The sequence below is a fragment of the Halyomorpha halys genome, unplaced genomic scaffold (genome assembly GCF_000696795.3).
Source record: "Halyomorpha halys isolate HHAL.00 unplaced genomic scaffold, Hhal_1.1 Scaffold83.1, whole genome shotgun sequence".
In the NCBI taxonomy this organism is placed as follows: Eukaryota; Metazoa; Arthropoda; class Insecta; order Hemiptera; family Pentatomidae; genus Halyomorpha; species Halyomorpha halys.
Genome location: NW_027115065.1, coordinates 586,165 through 599,530, shown reverse-complemented (window position 1 = coordinate 599,530; position 13,366 = coordinate 586,165). Strand labels below are relative to the sequence as shown.

General features: G+C 30.4%; 1 protein-coding gene across 1 annotated transcript in view; it reads right to left on the bottom strand.

The window, feature by feature from the left end:
• Positions 1 to 8,998: 8,998 nt before the first annotated feature.
• The window catches only part of LOC106693020 (fatty-acid amide hydrolase 2), a 16,842-nt gene continuing 12,474 nt past the window's right edge, over positions 8,999 to 13,366 (bottom strand). The window contains exons 7-11 of the mRNA XM_014439318.3: positions 12,906 to 13,046; positions 12,706 to 12,801; positions 11,579 to 11,737; positions 9,369 to 9,551; positions 8,999 to 9,294 (exon numbers count right to left, since the gene is read on the bottom strand). Of these exons, the coding sequence (XP_014294804.1) occupies positions 9,199 to 9,294; positions 9,369 to 9,551; positions 11,579 to 11,737; positions 12,706 to 12,801; positions 12,906 to 13,046 (675 nt within the window). The 3' untranslated portion in view covers positions 8,999 to 9,198. The remainder of the gene's footprint in view (positions 9,295 to 9,368; positions 9,552 to 11,578; positions 11,738 to 12,705; positions 12,802 to 12,905; positions 13,047 to 13,366) is intronic.

Genomic DNA, 13,366 nt, shown 5'->3' with positions numbered 1-13,366 from the left:
TTATCACTAGAGGTTGGATTTTCGTGTAATTGTTCCTTTTTTCCTATCTTAAATTCAGTCAAATCGGAGATGGTTAAAAATTAGCTATAGCTAAAGTTGCCATGGATACGACCCTTATTCATGAATGAACCATTCGTAAATAAATATCGTATCCATGACAATTTTAGCTATTAGTTTTATGGTTGCTCAACTCTGAGTCAAACCTTCAGTCAGACAGAAATTCGAATGATGAAAAAGACGGTCTATTGATACTACGATAGTTTTATTTGTTATTCATTGTTTTGTTTTTTTAGTTTTTAGACTTGTCGATTTTTGTTTTAACTTATTTATTCCCTTAACTTATTGATTCGTCAAATAATTTTTTCAAATTTATTTATTTATTTAAGTATTTCTTTTAACTAACTTTTTGTTTTTATTAAATTTATATATTAGTTTGTGTTATTTATTTATTTGTTGTTTTGTTTGTTTTGTAAACGGTTCTACTGTTGTTACTATTATGTCTTTGGTTTGATTTTACTTTGCTATCTAATGAAAAATTCGTTTAAAGGTTCGAACGTGAATAGGATCAGAGAAAAGGTTTTGAGAGAGTGAGTTGGGGATAATAAATTTGTCAAATAGAATGAAATTGTTAAATAGAAAAAAAATTAAAATATTTGTATTTAATATATGGAAGAGAATTGATAGTAAAAGATAGAGAGACAATCATAATTTTGGTATCACAGTCTAACATTGATTTATTAAAATTTTTTAAAATTAAAACACTAATATTGTACAACACTATTTGAGTGTTAATATTGTTTGTTTTCTTTTACTATCAATAACTTATCACAATAAATTATTGATGTTATCAATATAATACATTACATCTGATAAGAAAAAGAAAAAAATTTATATGCTCTCAAAGGATAAATCATATGTGGCAGCACCAATATAAGTATAAAGGTATCTTTTTTTTTATGGGTCTCCAGAAAGGAACACTGGAGTACAAGTGCTTCAAACCATTGGAGAGAAGTCGTTCACACCACTTTCACACTTCATCAACTTTTATGAGTAATGTTCCCGTGGTACAATTGTAGGTAGCCCTTATAGTGAAAGAGCCGTGCAGATAAAAAAAGGATTTTTTTTTTCTATTTCTTTAATGAAAACTATGTATAATTAATATTCTAAATTGACGAGTCTGCCAAGTATAGACAGGGGGAATAAAAAATGGCGCGTTTCAAACTGTTAAAAAAAATCAATGTTTAATGAGTAGACCTGTATCTTTAAAACTACCAACACTAGAAAATATGAGAGAACATAATTTAAAGTAGAGTACATTTTCTAAAATATGAAACCTAATAGAACTACATACGTATAGTTCTCGAGATAGCTTTTTAAAAAACAACATTTCATAAAAAATGTACTTAAAAATCAGAAGTTAGTGAATTTATTTTGAAATATATATGTCTATCAACACTCATATTAAATCCAGTTTAATATACTATTAAGTAGAGTTTATTACGTTTATCTACGTGGCAATATTAGTTTTCATAATATTTACTAAAATATATTGATTTATAGTTGTTCGAACAATAAGATTGATTTTTGAAAAACTAAGAGAACATCATTCAAAGTAGAGTAAATTTTCTGAGATAGTTTGTTAGGAAGCAACATTTAAAAAATAACGCACTGAAACATCAACTGGTGTATTTCTTCTGAGAAATCTAAATCTCAGAAACCATTCGGCGTAGAGATATCTACGAGCACTCAAATTAAAGCTAGTTAAATTTACTATAAAATAGATTATAACGTTTATCTTTGTGGGAGTAGTAGTTTTTTATAGTATTCGACAAAAATAATTCAATATTAATTCCTATTTGTTAGGATAAAATGTTTGATTTTTGAAAAATATATCACTGGAACGATAAGACGCACATGTGTCTGCCAGCACTCAAAATAAAGGAAATTTAACATACTATAAAGTAGTTTATCACACTTATCTTCGTAGGGGTAGTTTTTATGATAATCGTATATCGATATGAATTTTGCTCATGAGCTTTTATCCGAACAAGTAGAAATCAACATAATGTGAGTTTATTTAGTCAAATATCATGAAAACTACTAGTCCTACGATGAAAAACGTCATAAACTACTTTATAGTACATTAAAGTAGCTTTAATTTGAGTGCTAATAGATTTCTGTGCGTCAAATCATTCCTGATATATACTCGTAGTTTTCACAAAATAAATTCACAAACTACTGATTTTTCGTTATTTTTTTTATGAAATGTTCTATATCTAAATGAATGAAATGAGCTATATCTCGGGAACTATAGAACATAAAAAGCTCTATTATGACTCATATTTTATCAAAATCACTCTACTTTAAATGATGTCCTCTTAGATTTTCTAGTGTTGTTGGCAGTTTTATAGATATAGAGCTCCAAAATGAAAAATATATATTTTTTTTATCGTTTTGAAAGAATATCTATATAGACATTGAAGCAATATATATAGACATTTTGGGTTTTTTTTTAACATTAGCTTCTGTATTTCACTCCACAAAAAATACGGTCTCTTGTTATTATAATGAAAACTATGTATAATTACAAGTCAAAATTGATCAGTCTGTCAACTATAGGTAGGGGGAATTAAAAAACCGTGGCTGTTTTAAAACGTAAAAAAAAATTAATTTTGCATTAAGAGCTACATATTTTTAAAACCACCTACCTACAATACTATAAAACCTAATAGAACATCATTTAAAGTAGAGTAAATTTTCTAAAGTATGGGGCTTAATAGAAATATTTACGTTCATTAGTTCTCGAGATGTAATTTTGTAAAAAGCAAAATTTCATAAAAAGTGCACTGAAAAGTCAGTAGTTAGCAAATTTATTTAAGGAAATCGAAATCTCAGGAACGATTCGACAAACAGGTGTCTATTTGCAATCAACTTAAAGCTAGTTCAATGTGACGTTTATCATCGTAGAAGTAGCAATTTTCATGGTATTTTACAAAATAAACTCAGAAAATGTTCATTTTTAGGTGTTACAACAAAATTTTTGCTTTATGAAAAAATACATCTCGGGAACCATTATATGTACAAATATCTGCCAGCACTCTAAATAAAGGTAATTAAACTTAATATACAGTAATTTATGACTCGTATTTTCGTATGGGTAAGTTTAAGTTTATATGATATGAATATGAATTTTGCAAATGAGCGACAAAACAAGTAGAAATATCTTTATTTTAGAAAATATAATGAAAAAAAAACTACTCCTACGAAGATAAACTTAATTGGAATTCTGGCTGTCACTTGTACTACCATTAGTTCCTTATATATAGGTCTTCATAAATCAAACATTTTGTCCGAAAAACTAGAAATCAACATATTGTGAGTTTATTTAGTCAAATATCATGAAAACTACTAATCCTGTGAAAATAAACATCATAAACTACATTATAGCTAATTAAACTAGCTTTAATTTGAGTAATAATTGACATCTGTACGTCAAATCGTTCCTGAGATATAATTTTCCTAAAATAAATTCACTAACTACTGGTTTTTCGTTATTTTTTTATGAAATGTTGGTTTTTTAAAAGCTATATCTCGGGAAATATTGAACATAAAAAGCTCTATTAATGCTCATATTTTAGCAAATTCACTCTACTTTAAATGATGTTTTTTTAGGTTTTCAAGTGTCGTTGGTAGTTTTAAAGATATAGAACTCCGAATGAAAAATTATTTTTTTTAACATTTTGAAACAGCCGCCATTTTTTATTCTCCCTACCTATACTTGGCAGACTCATCAGTTTTGACTAGTAATTATACATAGGTTGCATTAAAGTAATCAAAATTTGGTGTGAGATAACAGACTTTTTTTTCCTCTAGGGCTCTGGTACTATTAGAACCCTCTAGCTCCTTTGATCGATAAATTAAAATGAACTAAGAATCAACTGAGAGGTTTAAATATGTCCAGATAGATTGAGCACTTTATTACTGAAGTCCATAAAAGAAGAGATGCATAAAGAAGTAGAGTTTGAACAAATAATTTATTTGTTTATTATTTGTATTTAATTATAAACAAAGATGTATAAATTACAACATTTTGTTTTAATAAAAGAAAGGTGGTTCGGGAGCGGTCAAAGAAAAATCTCAAATAATGATTAAACTATTTAATTTGAACCAACGTTTCACCCCACGTAGCAGGGTTTCATCAGGGCAGAAAAAGATACAAATACTTAAGTGGGGTAAAAATAAATGAACAATTTAAATTAAGAATTAAAATTATAAGAATAACAAAAATTATTAGACAAGAAAAAACTCAAATAGTCGAAAAACTATAAGTCTAAAACCTTTTAAAATTCTTACGTTTCACTGTTTTTCTTTTTAATTTTTCATTTAATTTTACTCTTACAATCCAAAATCCTTCATAAAATCCTCAATGCTCCTTTGTCACAAATAAAATCATACATAAAGACCTTAATGTTCCCTATGTAACCGATCTAGCCCGAACCAGATACCACTCCTTCCATTACAAACTCCCTAATCACTCAAACCCCTAGTTTCTAATCTTGCATCCTCTTCCATTCTTGAAAATATTCCGAGCCGCATGAAAAGAAGATGGCCACAAGACCTGCTAATGTAAAATGTTATTAGAATGCTACCAATGGGTAGTTTCTCTATACGCCTGTAACAATCAATTTAACTAATATCAAATTTACTGAATGTATTATATAATATACAGTTGTAAATTTCAATAAAGATATTTAAAAAAAGAAAGTCTTTACCCTATTTAAGTTTTATATAAAAATCTTTTTTAGCTCTTAAGAAGCCCTGCAAAGTGAGGCGAAACGTTGGCTCATCTTAAGTAGTCTTAGGACTATTTAAGTATTTTTTTTTTTACTCCACCCGGACCATGTTCCTTCTATAATCACACACAGTCAATCAACGATCTTCCATTTTGTTTTAATGTTTATTGCATTTCAAATATTAAAGAAAGTAATGATTTTAACTAGTGTATAGTTGAATGCTGTTGATTACTCAGAGTTGTTGGAACATAAGTTCTCTTATCTAAAGAGTCCCCTTATCTTAAAGTGCTCACTTGATTAAATATGGCTATGAATAATGCAATGTCAATTTTATCAAACTCTATCCACTACTTTCTCGTGCGCATAACTAAAAATATCATTTTTCTTGAATGGTGGGACATCTTAAGGCGGATCCACATGTTGGCCGCTCGCCACGGATCGGAGGATCTCGTACAAATGCTCGGCAAACAAAGAGCGGACCATCCACATGTCAGTGTTATTCAGAGAGGCAAGCATGGCGGACGTACTAGTGGTTTCAGCCATTGCACTTGGATTGTATTATTTTTATTACAAAAAAAGAAAATGAAAGGAAATTAAATATAAATAAATAAGATTAAATATAAAACTTATTATAAAAAGTAACAACAAACACCTTTAACCTCCTAACAGCTCTCAGTTGCAACTAGACAAAGAACAATGGTGGAGATGCAACACGAGCGCCCTCACGAACCCCTTTGATCTGTGTCCAAAAAACCGACTCTCGACGGATCGGCAACGAGCCTAGGCCAACCAAGCCAAGCCACCCATCCACATGCTCGTGTATGTCTGAGTTCGCCATGGCTTGGCCAACATGTAGAGGCCCCTTTATATAATGCTAACTTTACAGAAGCATATAAACATCATAAATATACATATTTTTATTACGGGCATGCACTTGCAAGTCATTAGAACTGAAAAGGTGCCTCTACACATTTGCCAAACAAAGGCAAATTCTCGAATGCACAGGCGTGTGAATAGGTTATTTGTATATGTTGGTATAAATCGGCCTGAATTTGAGGCCGACCTGTCCAGTGTCGATTTTTGGGCACAATTCAAAGAGCACTTGTACTGCATTTGAAACGTTTGTTTTCAGTTAGCATTTTTTTAGAACTGTTAGCAGATGAATATTAGTGCTCGTATTGTTTTAATTAACTAAATGATTTCCCCAACATTTGGATTTAATAATTAACTCTAGTTTAAGATAGTATATTTTAATATCCTACCGATTTGGTATAAATACATTGTTTCAAATCTTGATAATTAACTTTAGCAGTACATTTTTTATTTAACATAGCACTGACATACATTTATAAAGACATTACGGGTATTAATGATGTGTTAAAAGAAAAATATTTTACTATGTTAATTGGTAATAATGCATAAGAGCTCCTAGCGGATTTTATGAGAAACTCGTTTTATAACCTTTCCTACAAAAACTTCTTGTCATTGTTTACTACTAAATTTTGATTAAAGTAATTTATTACAGAATGCCTAAAGTGAGTGAAAAGGCGAAGTTGTGTGAAAGTTTGTACTCTGAATGCGTTGTTGATCTTCTAACTGGTGTGGAAGAGAATCAAGATGAACAATTGACAACTGTCATTGCACTATTATTATTATCATCCATTGCTTTATCGGTTATAAAAACAATACTAACACAAACTACGAGTAAGTAACCTAACACAACAACAAAAATGGAGACGAGCTCAGCTGGTTGCGTGACGTAATTCTCCATTTAACCGACTCTCAAACATGTGATATGTAATATCGTTTTAACATGGTAAAAGAAGGAATTATTTCTCCATTTAACACGCTTTAACATGTGAAACTAAAGATCATGAATACCCCTATTATATGCATAAGTAATTAAATTAACAAGTTTTTTTTCTGCCAAGACACTAGGAGTATTCATGATCTTTAGTTTAACATGTTAAATGGAGAAATATTTCCTGCTTTTACCGTATCTTAAAACGATATAACATAGAGTTTCTTACTAGGTCTGTTAAATAGAGAATGACGCAACCGACAAGCTGAGCTCGTTACTGTTTTGTTTGTTATGTTGTTGGGTTACTTGATGTTAGGTTACTTGCTCGTAGTTTGTGTTTTAATTGTGTGTTAGCAGTGTTTTGGATGTTTTTAAAACTAATAAATCAATGTGTGACAATAATTATAATGACAGCTGTCAATTAGCTTATCTTGATTCTCTTCCTCACAAATTAGAAGAATAACAAAGCAATGAGGGGCCCTATTTTCACACAGTTTCCATTTTTCATTCAATTCGGGCATGTTGTACTACATTACTTTAATCAAAACTTAGAACTAAACAATGAAATGAAGTTTTGGAAGCAAAGGTTATAAAACGAGTTGCTCAGAAAATCCACTAGGAACTCTTATGCATTTAACATGACTTTAAATAGGGCTGCTCACAATGCTATAGTTGTAAAATTTAACATGATAAACCATTTACATTTAATACAATATCATGAATACCCCTAATGTCTTTATAAATGTATATCAGTGCTATATGCACTTAACATATAACATAACTTTAAAATATGGGGCCGCCCGTAGCTCAGTGGTTCAAAAAGTCAACGCCCCAGGGCGGATTCGAACTGGCACCGCTAGCAGATCTCACTTTGGCAAGACTGAGCCTAATGATCTAAGCTCAGACTGCCCAAAAATTAACAAGTTTCTGATAAAAATACAAGAAGAATGTTGAATTTATAGGTTATGTAGTTCCATTTATATGAATTTGTGTCTGCAACCTACTTTGATGATAATTACGTTTCCTTTCAACTAGCCTATCTTTATTTTATTCCTTTTTATAATGGAAATGGAATGTAATAACTGACAAAAGTCAAAAGAACATACAAACCTGTGGATATTGATTTGCTTCATTTGTTTACCAAGCAAGTGGCAAACCTTTAGATCCAGCATATGATTGAACCAGGTGATTCACAAAGCTAGGAAATAATAATTAAAAATTCACTTTGATTAATTAAAAGAAAATAAGACATTTTTAATTGATTTAGATTTTTTAAAATGCTTAAAATTATCAATATTTTTTGTACTTTGGAGGAGATACAGATGAAATTACTTTTCCTATACTTGTTGCTCCCTATGATTATAAAGTATTTGTACAAGTCTTGCATTTGCAGCAATTGGCAAACATGTAGACCCATCATCCAGTCAGTCCATTTCATTGATGTTCCTTCAATCCAGTCAGTCCATTTCATTGTTGTTTCTTCAATTCAGTCAGTCCATTTCATAGTTGTTCCTTCAATCCAGTCAGTCCATTTCATAGTTGTTCCTTCAATCCAGTCAGTCCATTTCATTGTTGTTCCTTCAATCCAATCAGTCCATTTCATTGTTGTTCCTTCAATCCAGTCTGTCCATTTCATTGTTGTTCCTCCAATCCAGTCAGTCCATTTCATTGTTGTTCCTTCAATCCAGTCACTTCTATTTCATAATTTTATTGTCTATCTTACAATGCCAAGAGGCAATACAAGATTGTATGTGTGTATATATAAATTAGGCTATAACTTCAATTGTATATATTGTATTTGTTATAATAAATAAAATATTAGGAGGAAGGGGGGGGGGGAAACCCTAATAAATCACAGATCACAGAAGAACATTGATTTACAACCTATACTTGGATGGTTTCGGTTTATAGCCGATTCTGATTCCTAAATGGTTGTTAATTTTTGTCACCCTTGATATGTTCTCTCTCCTCTCCTAGTTAGTACCTTCCTTTATGACTCTGGAGGCAAGCTACCCCATCTTCCTTGTCAACTACCTTACCTTTAACCTTTAATAACTCAACACACATTGTTGAGGCCTTCTGGACAAGCATAGTCAAGATAATAACCCACCCTCAACAACTTTATTATTCCATTGTTGTTCCTTTTATATAGTCTGGCTACTTCATCATTCCAAAGTTTCATTTGTAGTCATTAGTGGCTACCTTTATATATATTATCAAAACTCCTTAATCAACTTAACTGCAATGTCATAGTTTGATTGTTTTGTCTTCATTATTGGAATACGTCTTTTTGCAATATTGAATAAATAACTACATGAAGAGGAAACCTAAGAAAAGTATTTATCTTGCTATACAACGCATATAAAAATAAAACAGAAAGGGGGATTATAATAAAAAATCTATAATTAAAAAGAATATTTAATCTAAAATATTTTCTTTTTCAAAGCAGTTAAAAAATAATACTGTCCTCATTATTCTGTATTAATTGCATAAACATATATACAAATTATTAATTGCATTAACAAAGGTATTTTCATTTTGGTTGCAGACAAAATAGGATATTTGTAATAATTTACTTAAACTCTGAACGTAAGATAAAAAAAATCACTGAGTGAATGGAGGAACCCATCCACCAAACGTCTTCTCAAGTTCTTCAGCTACAGCAATAGTAAGGTGGTCGTTATTAGGAGCCGCAACGATCTAGAAAGTAGAAATAAGTTATTATCTATAATTATGAATAACTATACATTTATTTTACAAAACTGTCATATTACCTGTAAACCGACCGGCAAACCATTCTTTGTAAGGCCGAGAGGAACTTGTGTAACTGGTAGCTTAAGTACATTGAATATTGCCCAATAAGCAAAGTTGTAAGGTCTAAAGAAGGAGGCGTAATGATAAGGTGCTTCTGTCGGGCAGCTTGGAAATAATAAAACTCCATTGTCGCCTAGAAGCTCCTAGATTCATATTAAAAAATTGAAATTAAAATTGTGATGATGCATATATTCAAGATATTGTAAACATTAATTGGAAAAAAAATATCTTAAAATTAACAAAAAATAAATAAACACTCCATGAAAAGAAAGTTGGTCAAACACACAACACTATTTAGAGCACAATTACACTTCATTCTGGCTAATACTTCCTGTCCTACAGTATTCTTCTTTCTATAATACTTATCCCTGCCAAACAGATCTGCCACCTAGGACTACATCTGGACGAACAAATAACCTGGAATCCTTATACTAGATTGGAAAGACAGGAAACTGCTCGTCTATCCCAATTATTACAACAACTAAACAAATGGTCTAACCTTGCAATAAACTACAAAATATTCATTTGTATGACTATAATAAAGCTTTATAATATTTTGAATAATGGAATTGAGATTTGGGGCTCCACGAGAAACAATCTAGAGTAAGTGCACCAGTTATTCTCAGGTCAACCTTTGTTTATAAATATTAAGAGTTGTGTGTTTCAAATTTCCGACAAAAATTGGCTTCAGCTGTAAGCTGAAGGTTTAACTTACAACTGGTGTCAATTTTGAAATGATTGTTGGCACCAACCTCTTAATATTAAAAAACAATAGTTAAACTGTTAATGACTGGTGCACTTATTTCAATTCCTCATATATCCCTGTCCTCACAATCCATAATTCCCAAATGCTCCTTACTTAGAAACAAATAAAATCAACTATAATGACTTAAATTTTCTATAAGTTGCCGATATGGCCAAAACCAGAAATCAATCCTGCCATGATAAACCCTCCAAGCTATTCAAATCTACTTGTTGCTAACCTTGCTTCCTCTCCGATTCCTGAAAGGCATCTCAGACGAAGATGACCTTGAGACCTTCTAATTAAGAAATAACATAATATGGTTGTTATTTTTGATAAATGAAAAATAGAAACATTCTGATTAACAATGACTATGGGGGCTCCCCTGGAAAAACCAGGATGTTTTTTCTTTTAAATTAAATAAGTATTATATTATGTATAAAATGTCATATTTGGCCAAATGAAGTTTAAATACCTGTTTTTTAACCATGACGACACATTGTTGTCACCCTTATATACCACTGAATCTAAGTATGCAATTAGCCGATGCATGAATTTTTTGTGTTCATCAGGGCTGAAAAACAAAACGAGATAACAACCTTCAATTCAGAGAAACATAAAAAATAATTATAAACAAACTTGGAAATATACATAACTATAAATAAAGTGGATAGTAGTTGATTGATACTAACAGAAGATAAAATATAATATTATAGTGCTGTGGCATGTATTTAAATGGTTGTTGTCATCTCGTTGTTGGTTTATTTTGTATTATTCTTACCTCTAAAATATTTTATTTAATCCTATATTAGTATCAATCAACTTCTATCTACTTAATTTATTATGTATATTTCCAAGTTTTTTTATGATTATTTTCTTTTTATTTACATGTTTTTCCAAATAAGGTTGTTACCTTGTTTTGTTTTCAGCCCTGATGAAGGTCTGAAATTCAGGTCAAAACTTCAACATAAATAAATAAGTTTTGTTTATTTGTGTTGATCGCACCCTCCCCCCCTCCCCTCCCCGACCATCTTCTCATCACAATTTTTACTTACTCCATTCAACATGCGGTCTGTCAGATACCATTTATGCACAAGCACACAAAAACAGATCAAGGAAAAAATATAATTAAAATTTTAACGAGAGCAGCACTGGATTCAACAAAGATACAGCTCTCGGGGCCTCTTTTGCACAGCTAATTATGAACTCGGAAACTGGCCTTTAGTATCAAACAACAAAAAATTAATATACTAATCAAAAAAACTATGAGTAAAAACAAACATCACACAGTGCATGTTATTGCAATGTTTTCCTTAATAAGTCTGCTTACGATTCATTATCCACTGTGGTAATAAGCATCTTCACTCAGTTTCCATTAACGTTTCAGCTATTTTATAATAATTTTTATTTTCATGATATTAAACATACCAAAACTTCTTTCTTCAAAGTATCCCTTTCTTTTTCAGCCCATTTCTTTTTTGTTGGTGGTAAAATCTTCAAGTCGACAAGCCGCATAATAGCAGGTAGAGTATAATTTGATTGAAATAAGAGCGTCTTTGGTAGTTCTGTCTTCAGAGAAACCTCCCCCTGTAAAAATGGTCGATTTAGGAATAACACATTAGTTCACTGAATTATTATATTCAGATTATTATTATTAAATATTTATGTATAGATAAATAACTTCTTTCATTACTTTAATTTTATTAATTTCATTCTGTACAATTGTTTAATTTATGTCATTCTGTTTATAATTTATTTTTTTGTATTCATTGGTTGTTATCTTGTTCTTAGTTCTTAGCCATGATCAAGGCTAGAAATTCTGGCCGAAACATTAGCACGATTAAATAAGTTATTTAAACTTATTTGTGTTATATTTTGACCGCACACCCCCACCATCTTCTCCTCAATAAATAGAACATCATTCAAAGAAGAGTAAATTTGCTAAAATATGAACCCTAAAAGTGCTATTTATGTTCAGTAGTTCTCAGGATATGCTTTTTTTAAAAACAACATATCCCAGAAGGAAAAAAATTACTTAACAAATGAATGTTAATATTAAAGTATAATAAATCACCATTTTTTAAATTTGTATATGTGAATTAAATCATTCTAATAAAATAAAATATTATTCTCTAAACTACATTTTTTTTTTTTAAATTTTTATATCATAGGTTGTTAAGGCACCACTTTAATATTCACCAGATTCAAAAATTACTTCTATTATGGACATCAAAAAAATTAAATTACAAGGACATGGCATGAAAAATACTAAAAAGATTATGTGATCATTTTAAAACTATACCAAAATTGTTTTAAATATTTGTATTTCAGCAAAAAAAATTTTTATCAGTTAAAAATGGATTTATTTTTTTTTTTAAATTGCTTTGTTCATTTTTATACAAGAGTAGTTACAGAATATTAGCAGCCAGTGGGTGACACTGGTCCACTGCCTTTCATTACATACTGAAATTTCACGTATTTGTGAATTTCGTAGTTAATGATTTCAATGAAAGATATAGTTTGCTAAAATATTGTTAAAGAGTCATCACAATTACCTCTCTGTTTCCTAAGTCTAAAGCAAAGTTGGAAGGTTCTAATGACATTTCATGTCTCCATAAACTTAAGCTGTACTTGAATCCATTTAAATTAATCTATGGGAAAAAATATATAATTATTAAAATATTTTATATATGTGTATTACAGTGATAGTTGATGTTTCAAGAAAGATTTGTTTGAAATGATTTCAATATATTACCTTATCAACGTGGAATTTCGAAATAGTAGATAAATGATCGACAACCTTCAGAATACATTTTACAACATCTTTTGAAACTGAACTCACCCTGAGATCTTTCGGGTTCAAGCAATAAGAAACCTTAATGTCTTGCAAGTTCACCTAAACAAAATATTAAATCGATTTAGTACAAAATTTGAATAAAAAAATATTGTTTCCCCCCCCCCATGAAACGTAGTCAGTGATTATTATTATTGTTATATTGAGGAATGCTCTAAGGACCAGAGTCCGAATGCGGCTGTAGCAGATAATTATTTTCTTGAAGAAGTTTGTCGGGGGGTGCGGTCAGCAAAGAACAACATAAATAAACAAAACCATATTTATTTTTTTTATGCCGACGTTTCGACCTGAGTTTCAGGTCTTCATCAGGGCTATAGAACAAAAGAGATAACAACAACATTTAGAGTAACATACAATTGAAA